At 35.3% G+C, this 27,440-nt stretch overlaps 1 protein-coding gene across 1 annotated transcript; it reads right to left on the bottom strand.

Moving 5' to 3' along the window:
- Positions 1–5,090: 5,090 nt before the first annotated feature.
- On the bottom strand, positions 5,091–26,543 carry LOC113513835 (cyclic nucleotide-gated cation channel beta-3-like). Its single transcript, XM_052902675.1, is given in 17 exon segments — positions 5,091–5,392; positions 5,778–5,828; positions 6,242–6,346; positions 6,857–7,043; positions 8,209–8,321; positions 9,805–9,951; positions 11,003–11,085; positions 11,657–11,780; positions 12,448–12,753; positions 13,186–13,335; positions 13,990–14,192; positions 14,195–14,236; positions 16,763–16,908; positions 16,990–17,130; positions 17,211–17,285; positions 18,270–18,376; positions 26,281–26,543. Coding segments are annotated over 17 exon segments (2,097 nt in total). The 5' UTR covers positions 26,314–26,543; the 3' UTR covers positions 5,091–5,308.
- Between the last annotated feature and the right edge of the window lie 897 nt (positions 26,544–27,440).

Raw genomic sequence — 27,440 nt, 5'->3', positions numbered from 1 at the left:
CTGTTTTTATCACAACTGAAGTCATCTTTTTTGGGTGACACAATTTTTTGTTATAAGTTTTTTTTTAATTATTATATCAGCCATTAACTGTCCACTGTTGAACATAAGCCGTCCCCATAAGAGGAGTTTTGCCAGTAGTTGCCACGCTTGGCAGGCGGGTTGGGAACCGCATTTATACTTTTAGAGATGTTTTAAGAGGGACGCTGCTGTTCATATCTCGTCCTCCCCTAGTTCCCTCTTACGAGACCCACGGGAAAGGAAGGGGCGGCATATTTTATATTTATTATTTAGTCTGAATAATCAAAATAAGTACAATTCCTATCATTTTGGGTTTCAAATAGGATTAGTATTGTATAAAGGATAAAGTAACTGAACACGCTATATTCTGTCTAGGAGAGATGGTGAGGCGTGAGTACCTTCACCATTCCTTTACCAATAAATTCTTTTATTGCAATCAATGCTACAATTCTTGCAAGCGTGGCGGTGCTAGTAAACATCAGCCACAACAAAGTTTATGGTTTCTCTCTACGATTAATTAAGCTTTGATACAATAGCCATAAGGTATGTTTTTCATTGCTCTATACATATCCATAATCGAGTTATTGTCCCCACGGATGCACGCAATGTCGACATAATAATAATTAATGTATTACCCGTGGAAAGCGAAAAGGAAACAAACCTATAATGATTAAATATTATGTAACAACCGCAACGAGACAAAGGTATCAGCAAGAATTTAGAAGGGTGCATGTTGGAATGTAACAGAGTTTTACAGTCAACAGAATTAATAAGTAGAGACTATTTATTTATTTACTCATTATTGCATCACTTAAAGAATAATACAAAGTAATAAATATATTACACATATGAAGTAAAAACGGCGGTGTTACCGCTAAAGCAATCTCTTCCTGATATTCCAGAGTTATTTTTACGTTATCAATTAAGTAGCACATGTAATGTAAAAAGTTGAAGATGAACCTTAGTAAAGAAATAAAAGGTATGTCGCGTGGTGGTCGACCAAGTGTACTCTTGAATCTATTATCAATCCAATTTATTGCCAATGACATTTTTGCATTGCACTTACGAAACAACAATTAGGAATTAGGTTAGAATTAAGATCGCTTTGTAATAGTTTGCATTGGTAAGTTACATTTTTTTTATATAACTTAGAATGGTAAACAAGCTGACGGCCCACCTGATCTTTATCTTTCCCGTAGGTGTGTTAAGAGGCGACTAAGGAAACTTAATGGTCGAAAGATAAGCACGCATCCCTCTAATAAAACATTGTAAAGAGGAATAACACCTGAGTCCTCAGGAATGGCAACGCATGGGGAGTATTATGGGCGAAACAGTATACTCTGTTATGTCCATGCTACTGCTCATTTCTATAGGCGACGGTTACCACCTTCCATCAGGTGGGTAGTCAGCTTGTTTGCCATTCTAAGTTGTATAAAAAAAAAAACAACAACAACAAAAGCTCGGCAGGCGGGTTGGTAACCACCCCACACCAGCGTGAAAACTACTGGATAATATAGATAGTTAATGATGAATAAAGTAAATAAAACAACAATTTTAATCAATATATTTATTTGAGATTGTATAAAATTAATTGCACATTAGTATTTAAAGTAGATATTTAAATATATTAGCTATATCACAATTCTATTACATTATACGTATTCGTATTTATATGATTTTTTAAATTTGGCAATTATATTTAAAAATATTTTTCCCTACCACATTTGATATTTCTATCGAAGATTAAGATCGATATAATAGAACCACACCCTTTGTTTCTACTATGGCTATATTAAAGCGACAAAGTGGAATAGAAAGGCTGCATTTTATTTTTTTGTTACATAATATCAGTGTTTTGCTGTTTTGAGAGCAAAGCAATTAGCTTATATGTGACCATTTTGTGTTACTGTGGCATACTCACTAAAAATTCTGTTACCTCTTTTATATAGGTTTGTCCGGAAAGTACGTATAAAAGTTTTTTAAAAATTTTATTTTACAATTATTCAGGTAAATCAATTTTATCCCCTGTCAAAGTACTCCCCCTGTGACATATTGCACTTGTGCCAACGCCGTTTCCACTGTGAGAAGGCTCCTTGAAAGTCCTCTGGTTGTAGGTTTCTCAGCTGCCCCGTCGTAGCTTTTTTTGTATTTTTATGTCCCCCAAATGCCGCCCCCGAAGTACCAATTTTTTTTGGGAACAAGAAGAAGTCACACGGGGCCAAATCCGGCGAATATCAAAAACGGGGGTGTTCGGTCACCGTAATGGAATTTTTACTCAAAAAAATAACTCACGGACAACAAGAGAGGTGTGGACAGGGGCATTGTCGTGGTGAAGAATCCAACGCCCCTCTCGCGCCAAGTCTGGACGAACTCGTGCCACACGAGCTTTGAGGCGTCTGAGCACATCGACGTAGAATTTTCCATCAACTGTCTGGCCTGGAGGGACGAATTCTTGATGGACAATCCCCGAACATCGAAAAAAACAATCAACATTGTCTCGGCCCTCTCTGAATCTTTAGCCACTTGTGGACGGTTGGTTCCTTCACAGCATCATCCCCATAAACTGTTCTGAGATCGGCAAAAATTTCACGGCCATTCTTGCCGAGTTTCGAGAAAAACTTGATTACGACGCGCTGCTCTTCAACGGAAGCGGGATGCCGACGGGGTTTCGTTAAGAGGTAAAATTCACAGATGGCGTGACAAGCCACGTTCGCGGAGCACGGCGGTCAGACCAGAACTGAAGCATTGTTAGGGACATAATGAAGGGGTCCTGCGCTTACCTGGCCTCCCCACTCCTCTTTCTCGCATTCCAGAACACTTTTATACGAACTTTCCGGACAGACCTCGTATATACCTTCTTCCTGTTTTCTTTTTTTTTTTTTAAACATATACGTTTTGTTTTAGTTCTCTTTTTAAATATGTACCCAATATGTAAGGTTATTTGTGTATTGTAAGTGAAGCAAATAAAGTATATATTTCTCTCTATTTACTTCCATAGTTTGCTATGACTGGCTGTGTAGTTTTCATTTTCAACCGACTTAAAAAAAAACGAGGTTATTAGAGGTTGTATTTTTTTATATTTGTTACCTCATAACTACGTCAGTTGTGAATCGATTATGAAAATTCTTTTTTATCTGAAATCATAAACTTACAGATTGGTCCCATAGAAATTTTATCAAAAACGGTTTAGTAGTTTAGTTTTTAAACAAAAATAACTGATTTTGGGCACAATTGAAGTCGGTTTTTTATTGACACAAAATCTTAATTATGTTAGACTTTGTCGCTTAAAATATGCATTTAGAAAGGATACAGTTAAATATTCTAAGTACTATTTAGTTATATTATGGTAAACACTAAAAAAAGTATATCAATTGTGCATATAAATACCATGTTAGGCGCCAAAGCTGACTTATTTTGGCGCCCAACGTGGGAATAAATTAAGAAGCCCTTTTTGAAATGCAGATTCTTTGGTACAGTTATGTGATTTATAATAATGCATTTGCATGATTCAGTTTACTTCGTTCATTGAATTTTTTTTCAGTAAAATGATGGACAACTTTGAGAATGAGAATATCAGTGTAAATTTGAAAGTAGTACCAGTAAGAGATGATAAAATGTGATTTGCAGGGATGAAGTGTGTATTTTTTTTTGATGGGTGAAAATGTTATAGTAACACCGCCTGCGCTAACGGGATACGCTGGCGGAGCACCAGTGAAGGGTGATAGATGAGAATGAAAACAGGCCAGTTAGCCCATCATGATGAATTCGTCAGGAATTAACCATGATAGTTTTCAGGGGGAACCGCGAGGAGGTCGACCTGGTTGGGAATATAATAGGATTCTCAGTCTCTATTACTAAGAATCCCTTTCCCCCCCGAAGAGTGTGTTAGGGAAGCCTTACAAAGGGATGAATAGACTATATCAAAAATATGGACAAGGGAAAGATTACCAAAATGTCAGCAATGGAGATGAATGGAAGAGAAAAAATTATTATTCTAACCACAAATGATATCTATCTATCTATCTTATTTAAGAGCTGCGCTCTTGTCAGTGGAGCTCTTGCCATTCAGTACAATTTTCTGTAAGTCTCTTCACCTCTTGACACGACACGACACTAACTTTTTCCTTGGTCTGGTGTAACTATGCCTTGGTCTCCCTCTTCTCCTCCTTCCCTCTATGATATGGTCAGAGATAATTAATTAGTCTAGTTATAAATTAAAAACAATTGTGTACTAGTTGTATACAAAATACGTTAGAAATAAGACATTATTTGTTTCTAAATAGTGAGTATTCTGTTTTATGGATTTTTTCTACATTTTACTATAGTTGTATTATCGAAATAAATAATTTCAAAAAGGGCTCTTGATCATTTTAGATTACATAATTATATGCATTACTAAAATACTAATTTATGTGTGTATATTTTTGTATAATAACAGGTACATCAGATATATGCGTTACTAACAATAAATTTACATCAAAAATGCACATTTTTATTATGTATTTTCGTATACTTATTTAACAATATTTTAATAAAAAAAAGGTAGTTAGGTAAATTACAAGTGTGGCGAAAACGAATCTTGCACATGATGCAAAATTGACCTCGCTGTAATATTTTCATATCCCTCCAAGCGCTTATATTACTAGAGTATGAAAAAATAGTTGACTAAAGCGCTAATATAACATATTATTATTTTTGCGCTACGTTCTTGTAAACTGTTATATTTCATATTTATTACGTTACAGTTAAAATTTGGAAACAGTTTGTAATTACTTAATTAATTATTGTACTTACAATAAAATATTAGGCATCTAGAGCTTACTCCTTAAGCGCGCTTGAAGGGTTAAAACCTTTACACAAATAACACAGGGTGGGATATGGCGTGAATTTACTGGGTACAGAGGAATAACACCTGAGTCCTCAGGAATGGCAACGCATGGGGGGTATCATGGGTGAAACAGTATACTCTGTTATGTCCATGGTACTGCTCATGTCTATAGGCAACGGTTACCACTTTCCATCAGGTGGGCCGTCAGCTTGTTTGCCATTCTAAGTTGTATAAAAAAAAACACTAACCATGTTAGTTATTTATTTAACTTTCATGTACGTAATATAGGTACACATGGCGGAATAAACACCTAAACACCTAAAAACCTTCTCTCCCAGTGAACCATGGGGCTAACAATGTTTGGGACATCTTATTTAGTTTTATCGTTTTACTCACTCCAATCTGAGCGTATAACGTAACTTATTGAAAAAACCATTGCTCTTAGTCGAATAGCTTGACACATTAATCGCTGGATAGTATGATGGTGGGAACTGGGGTGCGAATGACGCCACAGCCAGACACTAGAGAACCACGAGCCGAATGCACCTGCAAACATAAATAGAGGTAAAGAAAAGAATGAGTTATCGTTTTCGATAAGGGTTTTATAAAAAGAAAATTCGTCCTACACTGCGTTTGCCCATACGAGGTAGCCACTCAAGAACCTTTTTGCCCCAATGGTTGTCGGTTCTTGGAGCTATGTGACCAGCCTACTGCCACTTCAGCTTGCTTATTAAAAGTACCCGTAACCGGCGAGCGTGTATGAAAAGATTGATGAATGTGGAAGAAGCGAAAAAGGTTTGTTTGAATCGAAGCATTTGGCGTTCCATTGTTTCTGCCTACCCTAATGGGAGACAGGCGTGATAGATATGTATGTATGTAACGTAACGTAATATACGTTGCGTATGAGTTTTTTTACATAGTTCCTTATTACCTTATTTTCGGATGCAGCGGATACCTTCCTCTTGGAATGAGCCGTGACATGCTATAGATTGAAATTAAAAAAAAAGAAACATGCTTACGACTTTAATATAATATGGAGTAGTCATATTAATTATACATGAACCATTCTAAGACCAAATTTCTGCTTAAAATATTGAATTTTTCAAATTTATGTTTGTATCATTTAAAAACGATTTTCACTTGTTTTGTGCTTCGAATGTCACTAGGCACGTGTTGTACAGTAAGTCACAAGTAAACTAAAGCGGCCTAGATTCTTGACACTAGAGGGCGTCATCTTCACGTGAATATTATAAGCAACACAGAAACTGTTGAAACAGACCCATACTTTACAATAGCAATAAGACCGCCGTTTGTACTACGCTATACTTATTGAAATAATTTCTACAATTTCTGTAATATAGGTGCAATAAAGTGTTAAATAAATAAATAAAATACCTTGTCCTCGGAGACGGCGGAGAGTCTCCTGTGCAGCACTACAGTGCTGCGCGGGCGACCACTGCCGTCGCTAGCGCCCGACGGACGACGGCGACTAGCACTCGTCTACGAGGACACGTGAAAAAAGAGTTTAAAATAACCATTTAAATGTTTATATAAACCGTAAAATAAACGAAAAGTTAAGTTTTTTTTATAAGAGTAAACATTTATTGAAGAAGTTACAATAGACAGTACTTTAGATTCGGATAGATCTTTATTATATATATATATATATATATATATATATATATATATATATATATATATATATATATATATATATATATATATATATATAATAAGGTATATATAACGAATAGTGTTTTTTTTATACAACTGAGGTGACAAAAAAGCATACGACCCACCTGATGGTAAGCGACTACTATAGCCTAATAACGCCCGCAATACTAGGGGCATTACACGCTAGTTTTCCAACCAAAATTATTATTTATTACAATTATTTTTTTATAAACTAACAATCTACGTTATTAATAAATAATTAACGGTTAAATGAATTACACATATTATAAGTGTGCTAATACGCTTATTGCAATAAGCAAACTAGCTTATTTCTACCTCGGAGTGTCCGCTGACTGATCTCCTGCTCTCCGCTACCAGCCGTTGCTTGGCTTGCCTCGCTGCGTTCTCCCTTATTATCTGATCGGCTCGCAATCGTAATACTTGAGCAGCTTCCTTATGGTGTTTCAGCGCTGCGTTTAGATCATTGCGAGATAAGGCGAAGAGGTTTGAGTAGCCACGGGACCTGAGAGATATGAGTTAAGGTCTATAACTTGCGTTGATAGGGAGGAGTTTGCTAGGAATGCGTTCTAACCGCTTCATTACTAGCAATATACCCTATCAAATCGACCTCCACGCGGTTACTCCTGGAAATTATTGTGTTTAATTCTTGTCGAATTCTTCACAACGGGCTGACTGACCTGCCTTCATCCTTACTTATCATCCTTCATTGGTGACCCGCCAGCTTATACCAATAGTGTAGACCGAGTTATTCCATTATCACAAATTAAAAAAAAATGCGTTGATACTAATTATATAAGTGTAGATTAAAACAAATTAAGCAACGAAAATTCGGGAACACTCAAAGCCCGTGTTGATTTACAAAGATCGTTATCTGAATTACACCAATCGAGAATCGAATCTGGAATCATATTTATACAGAGTGTCTCGACATATAACTTGAAAGCAAAAAAGCTCAAAAGTACTCGAACTTGAAATACTTAATACTTGTGTAATAAATCGTTAACGCTTTTTTAAATTGTTAAAATGTACAAAGCACTTAGTGATTCGGTAAGTAGATAGAACAGGCCACCTTTCTTTCCTGTGGGTGTCTTAAAAGGTGGCTATGGCAACTTAAGGGTCGAAGGAAGAGCCACAGAATCCCTTTTAAGACATCACCAAAAGCCTAAGCGCCGTTGCCAACCCGACTGTCAAGCGTGACAATTAGTGGCAAAACCCCCTTTATGGTGGAGACCTATGTACAGTGGAGAGTTAACGGCTGATATGATGCTAATAATGATTTTAGAGCAGTGTTTCCCAACCTTTTTTGAGCCATGCCAAACTTGAACATTTCTAAAATTGTTATGCCCCCATACATAATTTTTCCTGACAAAGATTATTTGACGACTCTAATCGCTCAGTTGATATTTTGGTAACGTCAAACGAAATTATACTTAATAAATATTCACATTATTTAGCATTTTTTTAATTTACTTTTTTTGTTATATTTGGCACCGATATATACTCTTAGCATTGCATTTAAATGGCCCGGAGCAAGAGGGTTAAAATCACTTAAAGTCCATTTTTTAATTGCCCCCCCCCCTCCTTAACTATCAAATTGGCCCCCTGTGGGGCGTGGTCCCCACGTTGGGAAACACGTTTTAGAGTGATAAAAGTAATAACAAATTTACCTGACGGTAGCAGTCCTCCGTCGTAGGCCATCAATTCCGAGTAAGCTGATCTCGCCGAATACTGATCCCTCCCTCAGGGTGGCCAGTACTTCAGTCTCGTCCACAGACATTACCTGTAACATATTTTTTTATTAACATTTATCTATACAGATTGAAATTGTAAATATTAGCAGTCTTTTAAGACACCTTCATTAGTAACATTTGAGAATGCTCCTAAATTTCTTGTGTATATAATTAATTAACATTAATTTTATATAAATACTAGCGGCCCGTCCCGGCTTCACACGGGTGGACATTTTAACATTTTAAAAAGTGGCCATTAAGGCTGCACACGCGACGGAAGCTTAAAAATGGAGTAACTCCTCCCGTTTTCCCAACATTTCCCTTCACTGCTCTGCTCCTATTGATCGAAGCGTGATGAAAAGTATACTATAACCTGCCCAGGAGTATGAAGAATAATTGTACCAAGTTTCGTTAAAATCCGTCGAGTAGTTTTTGTGTCTATAATGAACATACAGACAGACAAAAATTTTACTGATTGCATTTTTGGCATCAGTATCGATCACTAATCACCCCCTGATAGTTATTTTGGAAATATATTTCATGTACAGAATTGACCTCTCTACAGATTTATTATAAGTATAGAAGATGAAGGATCACGATATGGATGATGTGAATATAAAATGTTTATATGTTTATTACTTAATTACGCTAAAATGACGATACGGATTTTCAAAACAAAGTTTCATTATTAATTCTTGCGCCACCTGCCCTTTTCTATCTGTTCTCCTTTAACCAAAAGTCGTCTGTAAGAGATTGCCCTAACGATAAGACCGACTTTTGGACCTTTATGTGTATATTTCAATCTCTATTTATGTTACTGTATTTCACTTGAATTATTCACTTGTCATTGTATATTTTTATTTATGGTGCAATTAAGAGTTAAATAAATAAATAAATAAATTATAATTATCATATTAGTATATCTATTATACACTCGTATATTATGTGTTATTTTATTGCCTATTTTGTATAAAGTAAATAAAGTTATTTAATACGTTCACTAAAATTACATCTATCCATTAATTAATCAATAAAATGTAGTACATAGACAGGCGTGTGATCCCGGCATAGAATAGGCCACCCCTTTCTTTCCTGTAAGTGTCATAAGGCAACTAAAGGAACTTAATTGTAGAGGAATGGGCAGCAGCGTCCCTCTTAAAACATCTCTAAAAGCCTAACTGCGGTTGTCAACATGCCTGTCAAGCGTATGGCAAATATTTCTGGCAAAACTTTTCGTGAACAGTATTTATATATTTTTATGTATTTGTGTAGGCGTTTATATGCATGTATGTATATGTGAGGAAACAATAAAGAGTATCTATCTATCTATGTTAATGGCTTAAATGATACATAGACGGATCATAAAATAATTCAGGTTTAATGCCTAGGGTATTTCACAAGTGAGTAAGTAATGACGAGAAAAATTACATAAAAAAATCTGTCCAGAAAACAGTTCGTAACTAGGTGGTAGTTATGAAATAATATGATAATTATCATACATATTATTTTATAGATAAAAAAATGTATACTGACGAAACATTCTCCGGACTTAATAATGTACATGTGGTGACCGACGTCCCCGCGGCGCACTACCACGTCGGCGGGCAGGAATGACACCGGTCGCAGTTGCAGCACAAGGTCACGAAGTAGCGACGAAGAACAGTCCCTGAACAATTGCACCTGTACACACAATCACAATAATCATAACCCAACGTGATGGGGAGAAAGGGATTGTTAGTAATGGAGACTGAGAATCCATTCGCTAGCAATATACCCAACCAGATCAACCTCCTCGCGGTTTCTCCCTGGAAACTATCATGGTTCATTCTTGATGAATTCATCATGATGGGCTAACTGGCCTGTTTTCATTCTCATCTATCACCCTTTACTGGTGCTCCGCAAGCGTATCCCGTTAGCGCAGGCGGGGTTACCATACCATTTTCACCCATCAAAAAAAAAAAAACCCAACGTGGTGAAATTACACAAACGTTATTTAACGCAACGAAAAATAAACAACGTAACAATACGTATAACGGTAATGACGCATAACGTTTATGAACGTTAACATAAAGTCTTATAATATAATATGACAAAAGTTTCATAACGAGAAGAGGAATTTAAAGTTGTTAACGTACAGAAATCTGTCATGGAGCTCCACTTTTTTTTATACAACTTAGAATGGCAAACAAGCTGACGGCCCACCTGATGGAAAATCGTAACCGTCGCCTATAGACATGAGCAGTACCGTGGACATAACAGAGTATATTGTTTCGCCCATGATACCCCCCATGCGTTGCCATTCCTGAGGACTCAGGTGTTATTCCTCTGTACCCAGTAAATTCACGCCATATCCTACCCTTCAAACCGAAACACAGCCATGCAAACACAACTGCTTTACGGTTGAAACATGAATGGGACAAAGGTACCTAAGCAATTTGAGACTTTTGTACAAAGTCTCCCAAACTTCTTTGTGATGTCTAAATCTGCTAGACTCATATCGGCTAACACCTCATGGTATTCTGTCTCTTCGACGTAATAGTAGAGCTACGAGTTCTTTTTCATATTTTAAGGGCTTAATGTCTTCCCAAGCAAGACGGTTAGAAATTGCGGTATATGGTAAATCTATAAGGCCAACATCAAGATTCTTTTCTATCGTCTCACAATACACGATCTTATATTGAAAAACAAAATGCGGGATAGTTATTAATATTTTGATTAAACGGGTACTTACCTTGCTTAATGTCGACATATGTACAGCTAGTGCCACATCCCGTTTCATATTGTAGGGGAGTGAATTCAAAATCTTAGATTCATCTGTAAAAAAAATATATAGAATAAAAATTTCGTACCACATTACAGGTAACTATGTAATAAGCAAGTAGTCCCATGTTGGGCGCCAATCATTTTACAAATTTATAGTGATATCTTGATATGAAACCAATATGAGAGTAAACCTCATCAATTACAAAAATAATCATCATCATCTTCCTATCCTTATCCAGGTTATTATTTAGGGTCGGCGTAATATGTTTTTATCCATATTACAAAAAGTTTTTAGTTTTACGACCGGCCGCCTGCCTGACGTCAACCCTCTTTAGGAAATTTCAAAAATAATAATTATCAGAATTTGTTCATAACTGGCATAAAAAAATCAGACGAATTAACAATCTCCTCTTTTTTTAAGTATCTTAAAAAAAATGTAAAATGATAAATATTACTTTTCCGGAAGGAGATCGTCAACTTGTTTGTTATTCCAATACAGAAATCTAATTATTATTAGTAATTTAGTTTATATTTTCTTTTCTTTAGAAATTTAAACTACTAGACTGTAAACTTTAAAAGAAATATTTCTAATATAAAAAAAGTACATATATATAAAACTAACCAAAGCACCTCTGCTGGCTCCAGGTATAGTTGAACCAGCAGGTAACGCGGCGCTGCAGCGAGGCTGGCATGTTAAGTCGACGCAGGTAACGGACACATCCATCCACTGACTTACGATATTCAGCCTGAAAAAATGTTCTTTTCTTTGTAAAATGAAATTCAACGATGAAGGCTTATGGCAACATATATTGGTAACGGCTAACGGCCTTTCTGATAGTAAGTGTCTAATATAGTACATGGGGGGGATTGTTAGATTAGTAATGGAGATCTGAAACTTCCATTGCTAGTCAAATACCCTACGAGGTCGACCTTCACGTGGCTCCTCCTGGAAACCATCGTGGTTAATTCTTGTCGAATTCGTCAATATGGGTTAACTGACCTGCCACATCGTCACCTATGATCTCTCACTGGTGCCCCGCCAGTGTATACTACTAGGCAGTGTATACGCAGGCGGAACTACTATTCCATTATTATCCACTACTAGCCCGTTACAATATTACAAAATATACCAAAAATGTTTTGCCTTATCATATCCTTCCAACTTAACTGGATCATGGCAAGGAAACTGAATCATTCACTGCCATCATTACATCAATGTCATACAGTTTCACTGTAAAGGCTTGATAATAATTTTTTTTTTTTCAGTTATCTATGACTCGGCTTTTTTAGCGTTTTGGATTCTGATTTGTCGTTATATAGAATAAGCTAGCTTGAAAACCAGACATTCTGGTATAAACCGTTAATGAAGTGATTTTGTGGTGGTTTATGGTGATGCAGATCAGTGGTACTTACCCTTGCCCTAGTGGCTGTGGCAATAATATCTCTTATTTGGCCAATTAGCAACGCGAACACAAAAACACCCATCAACCACGCTGCAGTCATGAAGAGGTACTCAATAGTGTTCTCGGGTTTAGGGTTCTTGCCTATCGAAGTGGCTGTTTTTGTTGCAAAATAGAAGCAGCGGATGTAAGCGTTGCCATCATTATCGTACACCCATCCGTTGGAGCCGAGACCTATATAGTCACTCATGGCGTAATAGGCGCAAGCGTTCAAATGGATCAGGTAAAAGATGTAGAATAATGTTTTACCGATCCTAACCTGAGAAAGGATTAAAACACTTAAAATAAGTTTATTTTACTTTGCATATTAAAAAAAAAGGAAAATTGAAAAAAATTTTAGCCAGTATCACTCGGAACGATATAAGGATTGCAACGAAACCCCATATAAAAATCCAAATCTGTTCAAACGTTTATAAGTTACGGTGAATAATACCTATCTGTTGTTCTTTAAATTCAAATATTACTCCCCATATTCATAAAAACTAAAACCTACAAACCTATTTTAACTATTACACTGTTTTGTCACTTTTTTTTAAATTTGGAATTCAGTGTAAAAGAAAGAGACAAAACAGTTCAATAGTTAATAGATTTCTAAGAAATTTGATACTTTTATGAATAAGGGGGTAAGTGTTTCAACATTGTTTCTAAAGCTGCTCTAGATCTTATGATTTCATATTTAGATAGTTCTTACCACGTAGGGAGATGATAGAACTCTGTCCATAGCCTGGTGGAACTCCCAGAACGTCTGTAGCTTCAACATCCTCGGGAATCGTAGAATAACTTTATGAGTTCCGAAGTAGATGTATAATAAATCGAGTGGTAGCAACGATATGACGTCGAACTAGAAATTAATAAATCACATGGCAATTATAATGTCATGTTATACAGGATACATGTTATACGATATACATACCTATAAACGTATAATAAAATCGAAGTCGTTGGCCGTTCGTAAAACTATTTTCTTCTTAACTTTACAGTCTTTAACTGTCCACTACTGAACATAAGCCTTCTTTTTAGGGGGTTTTGCCACTGGTTTCCATACTTAGCGGGGAGGTTGGAAACGTAGTTAGGCTTTGGAGATGTTGGACCCTGGTGCCCATCCCTCGCCCTCCCTTAGTCGCCTCTTACGATACCCACGGAAAATAAAAAGATGGCCTATTCTATACCAAACCAAACGGCATTTTCTGAATATTAGTACTATTTTCTAAATAATAAGTAGAATGTATCTATGCTATACAATATTCAGAAACAGAGAATGCGTGAAACAAAAATTCGAAAACGAAAAATATTATTACCATACCACTAATTTAATAATATGTTAGTACGGGAGGCTCTAATTTTTGTCTCGTTGTTCTTCTTTGGTGAACATGTTCAGTTAAACTGTTAGAATGATCACTTAAAAGGATTTTAACGATTTCTATTTCACCTTGCACACAGTTTTTGTTCAGTTCATTAACATGATTAGGAATATAATTAATATAAAACAAATTACTTTGTATTGCAGCTTCTTCCTATAATTCTTCCTCGTTTCGCCTGAATCGTTCACCCAGAAGCCTTCGTGCAAGAACATGAGCCTTGGCTTCACGAAGGCCACATCTATGAGATATATGATATCGCATAGATAGTCGGCTACCATCCAATATGGCGTGTTCTTTGGAGTTTGATAAGGGAACGTAGCCCGGAGCGCGATACACTGTAGCAGAACGTAACTAGGAGCAGCCAGCTTATATAGCCACGGCCTGGAAAGATTAGAGCCATACTCAAGATTTTTTTATGGGTGAAAATGGAATGGTAACGTGCGCTGACACGCTGACGGAGCACCAGTGAAGCCAGCTTATCATATGAATTCATCACGGCCAACCATGGAAAGATTGGTTGGGTATATTGCTAGAGACATGCTCAAGATATTAGGGTACTTTATCTGGGATAACAGTTTTGAGGATGTGCAGATAGGAATCTGGGATAAGGTAATGCTCTTTATCTCTGGCTTTTATGAGAAAGGCTACCAAACTACTTTTCCTGATATATCATGCATTTTCCCGATGTTAAGCAATTAATTCATCAAAATTTATAACGTAAAATTCAAATCAACTTATTTACAAGCACTTTTAAATCGTTATTTTTTTAATCTACTGCAGAGTTCGGAAGGTTGTTATCTGTTGAGAATAGCCCGCAAAAAATCAACAGTTACTCTTTTAAATTTCTGTTAACATTATATACAATGTCTAAAATGACATGGTCGTTAAAAGCCCATGCGTGATCGACTAACACCACGCACATTTGTCTTTCAAGTAAGTATTTAGTATGTTTAGGCTTTGCTCAATAAGTGTTTTTATTAACAGTTTTATATTTAAGAGGCAGATTTAAAGTATCTGTCAGTATCTTATTATAACATTTAATGACCACGAGAGTCCTAACTCACGATAGTTTTTTTAAATAAAGATCTTCTGTCACTGTATTTTACTTAGGATATTCACGTAATATTTCAATGCCATATATTATTATTCAAATAGAATACAGTATGTAAACAATAACAACGTAGTAATGGTAGAATTAATAGATAAAGCAGAGCTACTCAGTAGACTACTTGGTACCAAATCTTCCTTTGGTAACTTCGACAAATTATATATTATTGGAATACTTCAAGGCTTTTTTAATGGGTGACAATGGAATGGTAACCCCACCCGTGCTATCGGTATACACCGGCGGGGCACCAGTGATGATGATAGGTGAGGATGAAGCAGGTCAGTTAGCTCATCGTGACGAATTCAGCAAGAATTGTTCACGACGGTTTCCAGGGGGAACCACGTGGAGGTCGACCTAATAGAGCATATTGCTAGCAATGGGGCTGTCAAACTCCATTGCTAACAATCCCTTTCCCCCTAGTTCAAGGGTTTGACTTATCTTACTTTATTATTATTTATAGATCGAGAAATGAGAACAATAGGAACACACGTCCTTATACGTGGATACCCATATATACGAAGTTAATAGTTATTCAATAAAATATCTACATTAATTGTTGACACGCAGTATAAACAAAGGCCGTTATATAAATGTAACAAACAAGTAATCTATTGGCTTAACCATCTATTTCACAGCACTATCATCCAAGAAAATTGTTGTCACAGCAATTATCTACGACCTTCAAGGGGTGTCTATTACACTCGAATGTATTGATCACTCCAAGAAACTTGATAATTTGTTAATTGGCCCCCAGTGGAGATATTCCTCTTTTATTAATAATAAATAAATACCGACGGACATATTATACAGCGCCTTCTAGTTATAAACTAAAAGCCTCCAGAGGGAGACTTTGTACAAAAGTCGATTGTTTGGGTACCTCTGTTCCATTCGTGTTTCAACCGTGAAGCAGTTGTGTTTGCATGGATGTGTTTCGGTTTGAAGGGTGGGATATGGCGTGAATTTACTGGGTACAGAGGAATAACACCTGAGTCCTCGGGAATGGCAACGCATGGGGGGTATTATGGGCGAAACAATATACTCTGTTATGTCCATGATACTGCTCATGTCTATAGGCGACGGTTACCACTTACCATCAGGTGGGCCGTCAGCTTGTTTGCCATTCTAAGTTGTATAAAAAAAAAAGCTTGTACTATGAAAACTAAATAACTGACGGACGTACTGTAATACACACATATTTTAGGAAACACCTAGACCAGGACGGCTATAGTTATGAATATAAATGTTTATAGGTAGGTATTGTACGGAGATCGAACCCGCGACCAACGGAAGGTAAAGCAGTGTTAAACCGCCACGCCATAAAGGTCGTCATACGATGACGTACTATTTGATTTTCTATGAAATGCAAGATAACCACATGATATCGTTAATATCGATTAACGACATAGGCAGTTTTTATTTGTTTTTTATGTAATATATAAATAATAATCAAGCTGACGGCTCACCTGATGGGAAGTGGTAACAGTCGTCTATAAAAACTAGTATCAACAGGGCTATGGAATATTACAGAATAGATGTATGTATATATGCTAGTGTTAGTATTGTAGTTAGTTTGCTAGTAGTTGTCACGCTTGGCAAGCGGTCTAGCAACCGCAGTCAGGCTTTGGTGATGTTTTAAGAGTGACGCTGCTGCCCATCCCTCGACCATTAGGTTCCCTTAGTAGTATCTTACGATACTCACAGGAAAGGAAGGGGTGGACTATTCTATGCAACGACGATCACAAGCAAACGACTTGTAATTAGGTATATGTTATGACACCTATCTCCATAATAATACATACCCTGAGGATCGACGGGTGTAAATGGATCGCAGAAAGACGGCATATGAAAGAAGCCCTTGCATTTTTTTTCTCTTGATGGAGACGACGGCACCGGGCTTTGAGGAGTTTCTATCTCTGGTACAATTTTCTCTTTGGTAGGCGTAGATCTAAAAATAGAAATGTAAAAAAATAAAATTTATTTTAAAAATATTCTTCTTTTTTAAATACATTTTGTATTATAACCTAACCTTTTAATAAAGGTGTCCCTTGACTTTGGCTCTTTAAAGTCCTTTAGTTCGGTTTCTATTTCTTTAACTTCAGCGGATCTTTTATATGTAGGCGATGGGCTGGATGAAAACAGACGTACTTTTTGCAACTGTAGAATGATCCTATAACAATAGATTTTTTCATAAGACGCATCCAACTGCATCCATAATTTTTAAATAATTTTAAGTAGTAGTATACTTGCCCTTTCGACGTATTTTGCTTTGCATTATCTTGGATTTGAGTTTTATTTTCAATATTAGAATTGGTTTGTGTCAATCTGCAAATGTTATCAAAATTTTTATTTTTATAATATATAATACACAAATTAGATAAAAACTTATAAAAAAAATATTACTAATATATAAAATTTATATTCAAATGTGTTTGTATAATATTAAACATTTGATTCTGAAGTTTTTTTTTTCAATAGATGATAATGGAATGGTAGCCCTATCTGGGCTATCGCCAATGAGGGATGATAGGTGAGAATGAATGGACAATTAATCCATCGTGGTGAAGGCGCCTGAAATTCAGCATAATAGTTCTCAGGTGGGACTGAGGTCGACCGATATATTGCTAGTAATAGGATTGGTTATCTGGATTACATTCCTTCTCCCCTCCTCCTGGGGTCTGAAGCTAGAAACAGAACTTTCCAAGACTTATATAAAATTATACCGAGACTTGTTTTTATATCAATTGAAGTTGGAGAAGAGATTCTTAGTAATGGGGATTAGTACCCCATTGCTAGCAATCCACCCTGTCAGATCGATCTCCTTGTGGTTCTCGCTGAAAACCATCGTCCTTAGTTTCAATTGAATTCATCTTGATGGGTTAACTGGCCTGTTTTCATTCTCATCGATCATCATTCACTGGTGCTCCGCCAGCGTATCCCGTTAGCGCAGGCGGGGTTACCATTCCATTTTCACCCATCAAAAATCCTTACTGGTGCCCCGTCAGCACACACCATTAGCGCAGGCGTGGTTATCTTCCATTATCATCCTAAATGAATAAAAAAAGCACCACTTAAGCTATTCCTTTGCAAAGAGTTTATCATAAAGCAACTATTTTTAATTTATTCTATGTTCCTTAGGAAAGTATTTCATTTATTTGTCTTACTAATTGTTGTTACTGAACTTTAAATTTTTACATTGTAATCAAATATTCATATTTCTTTCATATCAATTGTCACAGAATAGGTATATATTAAGAATTTGTAATGAAAATTAGCAGTAGTAACAACAGGAGCAGTCAGTATACTCACGCGGAGTGTGTTGGGGTTGCATCAGGAGTGCACCACGAGCCATAAGCTTTCGCTGTTGGAGCCTTTGACAGCTGGATTGTTCCCGAAGATGACGGGTGAACTGTATGCTAGAAATTTAATTACTTTTTTAAAAGAGCACCTTGTAGTTTTAAACTGAGTAAAGTATCTATGTACCTTAGTTTGTGTAATAGACAACATTTTTTATTATAAAATCACATAGGTAACATAAATATGGAAAATCGTTTTGTATAAACAGACTTATTGTTATGCTCATAATGTCCAAACTTGAAGCCGCGTGGTGGACCAGGTCGTTGGACTCTTTATAATATGATTGTACACAATGATGGCTGGCTACTCCGTCATACTCGTGAACGGATACTTTTTGCAGGGCTTGGTCTGTTCAAGAATACTACAATTGATTGTAGTTTTTATCTATAAAAATTATATGATAGTTATTGTATCCATTCTAATATTATTTATTCCTTTTCTAAACTTTTGTTAAAAAAAAAACAACAGCTGAACTACATGCCCGTTCTTCTCAGTTGAAGTCGCAACCCAAAATGGGCGGTAGATATAATAATAATAAAAAATCATTTTATTATTATTATTCATAAATACGAAATGGTCGTTTAATGCCAGGGATAGTACTCGCAAATTGAAAAGTGAGGATTATCAATTTTTGTTGTTGCACTTATTTCTTATATGTATTTTGATATTTTTATTAGGATTGAAGTTACTTCGGTAGACACGTATACTTATAGTTTTATGTCCACTGAGAATAATGTGCATACATAGTATCATAATTATAGTATTACATATAGATATAATACATATTTATAATTTTTGTAAATGTTACTTAATTGTTAATTCTTAGGTCAGGAAAAAGAGTAGAATTTTTTTAGTGGATGATAATGAAATGGTAACTCTGCCTGCGCTTTTAGTACATCCTGGCGGGGCAATAGTGAGGAATGAAAGGCAGGTCAGTTGGCCCATCATGTCGATTTTTTTAAAAATTAACTACAATTGTTTCCACGGTGGAACTATGTAGAGTTCCACCTGAGAGAGTATACTCTTACTGCTAGTAAAGCTACTAGTTCCTGTTACAATCACTTCGAGTCCCACGAGTAGACTTTAGGTGTATAACTGTATAGCCTTGGTAACAACTTGGTTTATTGTGATAATCCAGATAGTTATCTGCCTATAATCCGTATCTTGTCCTAGTATTTTATTTGTCATAATTTCCGGCCAGAAACTTCAATAGCTTGGAGTATGACGACGGAATTTTACGCTATATTTTATTAAAGTCGTAAAAACACGACGGATATCTACTCTTTAAGTTTTCGTATGATATTATTATATATAATTGCCGTTGTCTATATCTATTATGATATTGCATAAGTACTTAGATAACTATTATTAATATTATGTTTATTTAAAAATAACCCTATTAACACTTTATCTTCCTAAATCGTCTTTTTTAAGATCTTTACTTGCTTACTAATATTATAAATATGAGAGTGTTTAGTATTTTACTACTCTACTAAACACTATATTGGTTTAACAGCTTAACGTATCACTATGACATTTGGTATACAGATATGGATGGAGGAACTACTAAGAAATAGATAACATTTAAGCAGTTAAGCAGATGAAGTCGCAAGTAAAAAACTAGTTTTTTTTATGATACTTAGCGACATCTAGTTTCGAACTATTCACAAGGATCAAACCCGTAAACAATCGGCTTATACACATACCACCAGTGTATGTTGGTTTAAAACCCAGCGACCCTGAGGCAGTAACCTCCGGAGAAGATGCCGGGGCAATGGGGTTCGTCCCGAGGTTGTTTTGGTAAATATTGTACTTGTAATCTTTTGGAGGGAAAACTAAGGAATGTTTATTTTACATGTACATAATTTAAAAAAAAGAAACCTACAAAACATGCCTGACACTGATAAATAAAGCACTACTTAAACCGTTTAGGTAATTTGCCACGCCCGTCTTTAATTAGGTAGGGTACTTAACTTGCTCAATTAAATAAGGGTGCGGCTAAAACGCGGTAAACATTTTAGCACTTGTGAATTCTATAGACTCTTTTCTATAAAGTTATGATTGTGTCCTTTTATCTCAATTCTGTAGGCATTTCTGTCCTGGTTTCACATTTGTTGCATTTTTTCCCGTTTAATCTATTAATTTATTTATAACATTATGTAATCATCTTAGTATTTCTACCGTGAAGCAGTTATTTGCATGGCTGTGTTTCGGTTTGAAGGGTGGGATATGGCGAAAATTTACAGGGTACAGAGGAATAATACCCGAGTCCTCAGGAATGGCAACGCACGAGGGGGGTATCATGGACGAAACAGTATACTCTGTTATGTCCATGGTACTGCTTATTTCTATAGGCGACGGTTACCACTTTCCATCAGGTGGTCCGTCAACTTGTTTGCCATTCTAAGTTGTATAAAAAAAAACATATTGGTAAGATTCGTCTAAACAAAAAGAAATGATTTTTGGTTTCTAATAGACAAACTCAAACAATACTTAATTGATTTTCATTCACCTATAGAATGCTATATTATAGACGTATTTATTTTTGCAAAATTATATACAAAAAATAAAAGCTTGTAAAATTAGAGAACTTTACAATAATTGCAACTATTTATCCGTGCGAACTCGGGTAAGGCAGATCATCATCGTTTCAGCTATAATCAGTCCACTGCTGGACATAGGCCTTCCCCATAGGCTGCCATAAGAAACGGTCCTGAGCCACCTGCATCCATAGGGAGTCCCTGCAATGCATTTGAGGACGTCACTCAATTTAGTGGGGGGTCGTTCTACACTGCGTTTGCCCGTACGGGGTCGCTACTCAAAAACCTTTCAAGGGGATGGTAGGTAGTACATTCAAAATAATTGACATATTCATTTATTTTCTATAGTTTATAGAAAAAGCTTTTTATTGAGACGTATTAAAAAGCAGAAAATTAAATTATTTGGTATGTATAAAAATGTAGTGTCACGTTGTTTGTCATCGCACTCCTTCAAAACGACTCGACCGATTTTTATAAATTTTTGTGTGTATATTTGGTAAATATGAGAATAGATCGTAAAGTATAATTTTTTACCGCTAGGTGAATAGCACGTCCCTATCCGTAATTTATATGGCAGAACAATCAGCTGTTTATTACTAATATTATTAATTGAAGGAAATTGTCATAATTTTATTTGAATATAATTATTACGTACATAGTAAATAGGTATTATGTAAGTAGTTTACGTTTAATGTATAAAGCTTTAATTTAATTATTTACTGGTGATACCTAATTAAGTACAAATACATTGAATAGCTTAATAACGAAGGTCCGTGACGGTGCAGCAAGGCCAGTTCGCCATTAGCCTCCGCGCTCCTCTCTGTGCTTTGAATAACAAAGTGTCATTTAAGTGCTTTCCTATTGCGCTCGTAACAATAAAAATTGAAGATTCGTGACTGAGTAATTAAGTGTCGAAATATATTGATATCGAACCTAACTACCTTAGGTCGCCATTAGGAATAGATAGCGAGAGTACAATAATGATTTATAAAATTACAATAAATACCATATTAAGAAGAAAATAGAATGGTAACCCCTTTTGCTAATTCGGTATAGATCCGTGGGATACCACTCAGTGATGATAGGTGAGGATAGTCGGAGCAGTTAGCTCATCATGATGAATACACCAGGAATTAACCACAACAGTTTCTTGGAAGAATCGTGTGAAGGTAGCTCTGATATATTGTTAGCAATGGACACTAGTCCACGTTACTTACCATCCCACTTTTAAAATCGTCGATAAATATTTATGTTCATCTGAATTGAACACTTTTTTCTAATATTGATTGGTTCACCAGGATGAACAGTAAATAAACAATATAATGAATGATAAATAAGATAAAAAAAAAAATGTTCACGCTATCCCCTGGAAACTATCTTTACTAACTCTTAATAAATTTGCCCCGATGGCCAATAAACTTCATTTTCACTAGTACCTGTCCAGCAAACGTAAAACAATAGCGCAGTACGAGGTTGCCGTTCCATTTTCAACTATTAAAAAAAATGTTTTAGCTATAGTGATGGTTATAGCGATATGAAATTGGTAAGTAATGATTGTTTACAGTTTATAGTACCAACAACGGGCGATTAATTACCTAAAGTAAATGTACACCGAATCCAATTGGCCATTCCCTAACCATAAATTGTTAATGCCGGCTACACCCGGTATTAATAAAGCGGGCATACTTACAAGTATAGCTTTTTATGTAATATCGAAGAATAACACGCGATAAGTATAGTTAACGGTAAACAAGTGGTGAAATGGATTGCTAGTAATGGAGTCTAATAGTTACATTGCTAACAATATAACATACAAGGTTGACCTCCACGCAGTTCTCCCTGGAAACCATCGTGGTTAATTCTGGCCAAATTCATCGCGACGGGCCAACTGACCAGCTTACATACTCATCTATCATCATCTTTCACTGATGCCCTGTCAGTGTATTTCATTTTCATGCTATAAAAATACTATAAACATACACTTGATAATTAAAAAAATAGTAGGTACATAACAATTATTGATGTCTAAATACTGATTTGAATTAGTTTTATTTATTATTACAACAAAAGTAACCAATCACGTAATTATTTAAATCGTTCAATTAAAATTTAATCTTAGATAGATTAGCAATATCTCAATAATAAATTCTATAATTATGTATACTTATAAAAATTACATGGTATCTATTCAGTACCTATCATTAGATATTAGAGTTGGATATTAACTTATATAAACTTATGTAGTTAACATTATATACTACAAAATACATTAGATACTTAACTTACCACATCAACTTGTATTTCCATTTTCATTTAAAAAATAAAAACGAATAGATAACCCAGGTGAAAGATTCCAAATTAAATTTACGCGGGAAAAAGATTATAAACAAAAAAAAATATCTGTGCCTGTACGAGCGATGTTGTCGAGGCAAGAGTACTCAATCCACTGTTCATTTCGGAACCGTGTTTATAGAGCCTCTATAGAAAAGGTGGAATCAATGCGCAGTCTGCCGGCCGGCTTCGTGTCATGAGGAAATTAAAAAATAAATTTCGCCAAGAAATAGGTAGGGAACTGCCAGGTAATTAGAAACGGAAAGTGGAATTGGTAGTTGAGCGAAAATCGATGTGAAATTGAAACCATACTATAAAACCTTCGGCGTCCATTAGTTGATTAAACAATAGGTTTTGCGTCAGTCAACTCCGTCAATTAATGATTGATTGTATTAAAATGTTTTAAATAGTACTTATTACGTGATGCTGGTGATTATTGGCACTGAGCAATTTGGAAACAAACAAGTAGCAGTTTCTTTAATTGCGCGAATATGTAAAGTATCTCTTTTTAATAATTACCAAAGACTTTCTTACTTTTAATATTTTTTTTTCTTTTTTCTTCGATATTGTTTATATCTATAAGCGACGGTTACCATTTTCCATATGGAGTAGTTTGTTTGCTACTGTAAGTTGTAAGTATAAAAATAGGTTATATTTTTTTTAACGTAAGTTCTCTATGTTCAATTTAATATTTTTTAAATCCAACAGTTTCTATATTTTTACATATGTAGAAATATGCATCTCATCTGATCATGGAAAAAATGATCGATTGGATGAAGAGGACACGACGTCTTTAAATCATACTAGTTGGAAATTATACTTTCTTCCTAGTGATAGTTTTTTTTTTTTTTTTTTTTATACAACTTAGAATGGCAAACAAGCTGACGGCCCACCTGATGGAAAGTGGTAACCGTCGCCTATAGACATGAGCAATACCATTGGTTTGCCACCCCCATGCGTTGCCATTCCTGAGGACTCAGGTGTTATTCTTCAACACAGCCATGCAAACACAACTAATGAGAAAAAACTTGGGTACCTAACTCTAACTACTAATGAGAAAAAAGTTTAATCTATGAACAGCTCTAATTTTTCTAGAATAATTTGAATTTGGAATTACAACTTTGAGAATTTGTTTTGGCGCCCAACGTCACTATATTTAGCACTCGCAGTGTTATCACAGATGATATAATTATACAACTTTTATATTGTTTCGAGCAGTAAATAGTTCTTAGTTAGAAGGAAGATGAAGGTATATAATAAATAATTTTTTCTCAAACATGCTTGAAAATGTGAGCATTATTTTGACAATCTTCTTCGAGATAAATCAAAATTGCCGTACGGGCCAAGATACATGCGGGCAGCGGCCGGCAAAAGTTGTTTGAAAATCTATATCTGTCGTGTTATGCGGCCAGATAAATTACTATGTAAACTCATATCTGTCCTGTAATTTAAAAATGGAATGACCTTTAACTTCGAAACATGGCTACCAAGGAGGTAACTAATACAAGGTTTTATTTAAATTTCGAACTGGCTTGCAAATAGAAAGCTGTTTATTGAAAAAAAAAAACAAGGGAACATTATGGCGAGTGAAAAATTATTATTGTTCGTTATTCGTCATTGAATTTAAAAAGTAAAATTGTGTTTTTGATTTCCGCGCATTGTTTGAGAAAAGTACTATACAAGCCTTGGCCACAACTAGGCAATGATGGACTCACATATGTGTGCCTCGGTTACACCTCGGCCCACATTTGTACGTTCGTCCATCAATGCCTCAGTTGCTGGCCGCTGCAGTAATGTACTATATATATATATATATATATATTTGATTATTATAATTTAGATATTTATATAAATTTATATATAATAGGTATTTTTGTCTCTTTTAAGAAACTAAAACTAAACTAGTTTGAGAAGCAGATAAAAAAATAAATAGAACTTAAATAAAAAAATTAATATCTACTGCCTAGTGATTTCCGATATTGTCGTATTGGTAATTATAAACATGTTAATTTGTTAAAGATCGAAAAGAGGAGATTGACGGTACAGTACATAATAATCTATTGACTGGAAACAATTTTTGAAGAAATAAAAAAAAACCAAAAAACTAACTGTGATAGACCCGACCGTGTGTAACCAGGTATAAAATCGTGAAACTTTTTTTTTAATGGATGATAATGAAATAATAACCTCGCCTGCGCTATTGATACATGCTGGCGAAGTAGCAGTAAGATGATAGGCGAGGATGGATGTAAGTCATTTGGTCCATCGTGATGAATGCTACAACAGTTGGGGGGAAAGGGATTGTTAGTAATGGGGACTAATGGTTCCATTGCAAGCAAGACCTATCGACCTCTACTTGGTTTCCCCTGGAAACCATCGTGATTGATTTATTGCTAGATTCGTCACGGTGGGCTAACTGATCTGCTTCATGCTGACCTATCATCCCTCACCAGTGCCCCGCCAGTGTATACCGATAGCGCAGGCGGGGTTATTATTCTTCCATTACCATCCATTAAAAAAAAACAGGGTGTTTTGGAGGGGAAAGGGATTTTAGTAATGCAAACTACCAGTCCCATTACTGGCAATATACTCTGTCAGGTCGACCTCCACGTGATCCCCCTCGAAAACCGCTGTGCTGAATTCCAGGTGTATTTATTTATTTATTTAAATCAATGCTTCCGAGACTACAAAAGCGTTATTGGCCGTCACTGATTCACTTTCTCATTGAGCGGGAGAGCTAGCTAACTTGGCCACAGGATAAAATTTCTTAAAAATTGTGGTAAGTAGGTAACAGCTACTACCTACTAAATTACTGTCAGAATTCTTTTTATGAAATTTTTGCTACGTTGATTCTAAATTCTAATAAATCGTTTTTAATTTTAAATAAGTAAATAAAAAATATATATTAATGTTCAGTGAGGCCGCGGACGATAAATGGCTGAAGTGTTAATAATGAAATAAATTTATGTCAGTATTATTTATGTAAGATACAAAAGTGCGTTTTAATTTGTGAACAAAATAATAACACTGAGTAGGTGTGTATTATAATAATCAATAGAGCAGTGCACAAAAATTATTACATCAAAACTCACCCTCTTTATTAGTTTAAAGCCATCCAGAAACATGATGAGAGCGAAATCGTACCAAATAAGTACTAATTATTACCACACAAACAGACAACTATATTTCAATAGCATATTTTCAAGATATTAATGAAATCAGAAATCTAAAACCTCAGCAGCCTATCACCTTATCAATGACAGTGAAAGATTTAAATGCAACCAAATCTGAAATACCTCGTATTGGAGCAGAGCTACGCCTACATGAGCAACCACTTATTTTAGTCGTTTAACCATTTATTAGGCGGGAAGTAAATATTTGCTGTGATGGCTTCGCAGGCAGATCGAAAGCTAAGCGGTTGTAGCGCTTTACTTATGTGAATTTCAGCTGTTTCAGCAACAATATATAGCTTTCAAAGGCAGATTTTTTAATACAATATTATTATGATCATTTTGTCTATAAATAAACAATAAAACTACTTTTTATTTAATTTACTACAATTTATGGTAAAATTTAATTAGAAATAGATATTTTTCTTAGAAAATTGTTAAGAGATTTTGGCTACTATACATCTAAACAGATATAGACCTTTTTATATTATAATGCAAAGCAATTGTTTTTTATTTTATTTTTTCAGGATTTATTCACTTTTGATGCGTACCTTTATATAAGTATTATTATTATTGTTGCTGACGGTTCTACTAGGTAAGTAATTAACATCTAAGGTAAATAACCTGTGATGACGAGTCCTGAAAATAAATTTAAATAGCTTGTAAAGACCAGGAAATATTAATTGTTACTTGCTAACAATCCCTTCCCCCCCCCCCCCTTATTGTACTATTATATTTATCAAATTTTTAACGTAGCGTAGAAAGTTTTTTTTTTTTGTGGAAATGGTGATCTCATCTGCGCTAACGGTACCTATACGCTGGCGGAGTATCAGTAAGGAATGATAGGTGACGATGAAAATGTAGATTAGTTAGCCCATCGTGACGCCACCATCACCAGGAATTTAGTATAATGGTTTCCAGTGAGAATCACGTGGAAGTCGACCTGACAGCATTCCTATTGACACAATATATATAAATATATATATATTAATTTATTATATAAATTATTTTAATTATGGGCATTGTTATATACATGTTATTAGGTAAATTTTTCTTTGCATGTTAATTAATTGCAGATTAAT

Source organism: Galleria mellonella, unplaced genomic scaffold (assembly GCF_026898425.1).
Source record: "Galleria mellonella isolate WM207_F2 unplaced genomic scaffold, CSIRO_AGI_GalMel_v1 utg93, whole genome shotgun sequence".
Lineage (NCBI taxonomy): Eukaryota > Metazoa > Arthropoda > Insecta > Lepidoptera > Pyralidae > Galleria > Galleria mellonella.
The sequence above is the reverse complement of the archived record's forward strand: the minus strand, read 5'-3'. Positions and strand labels throughout refer to the sequence as shown.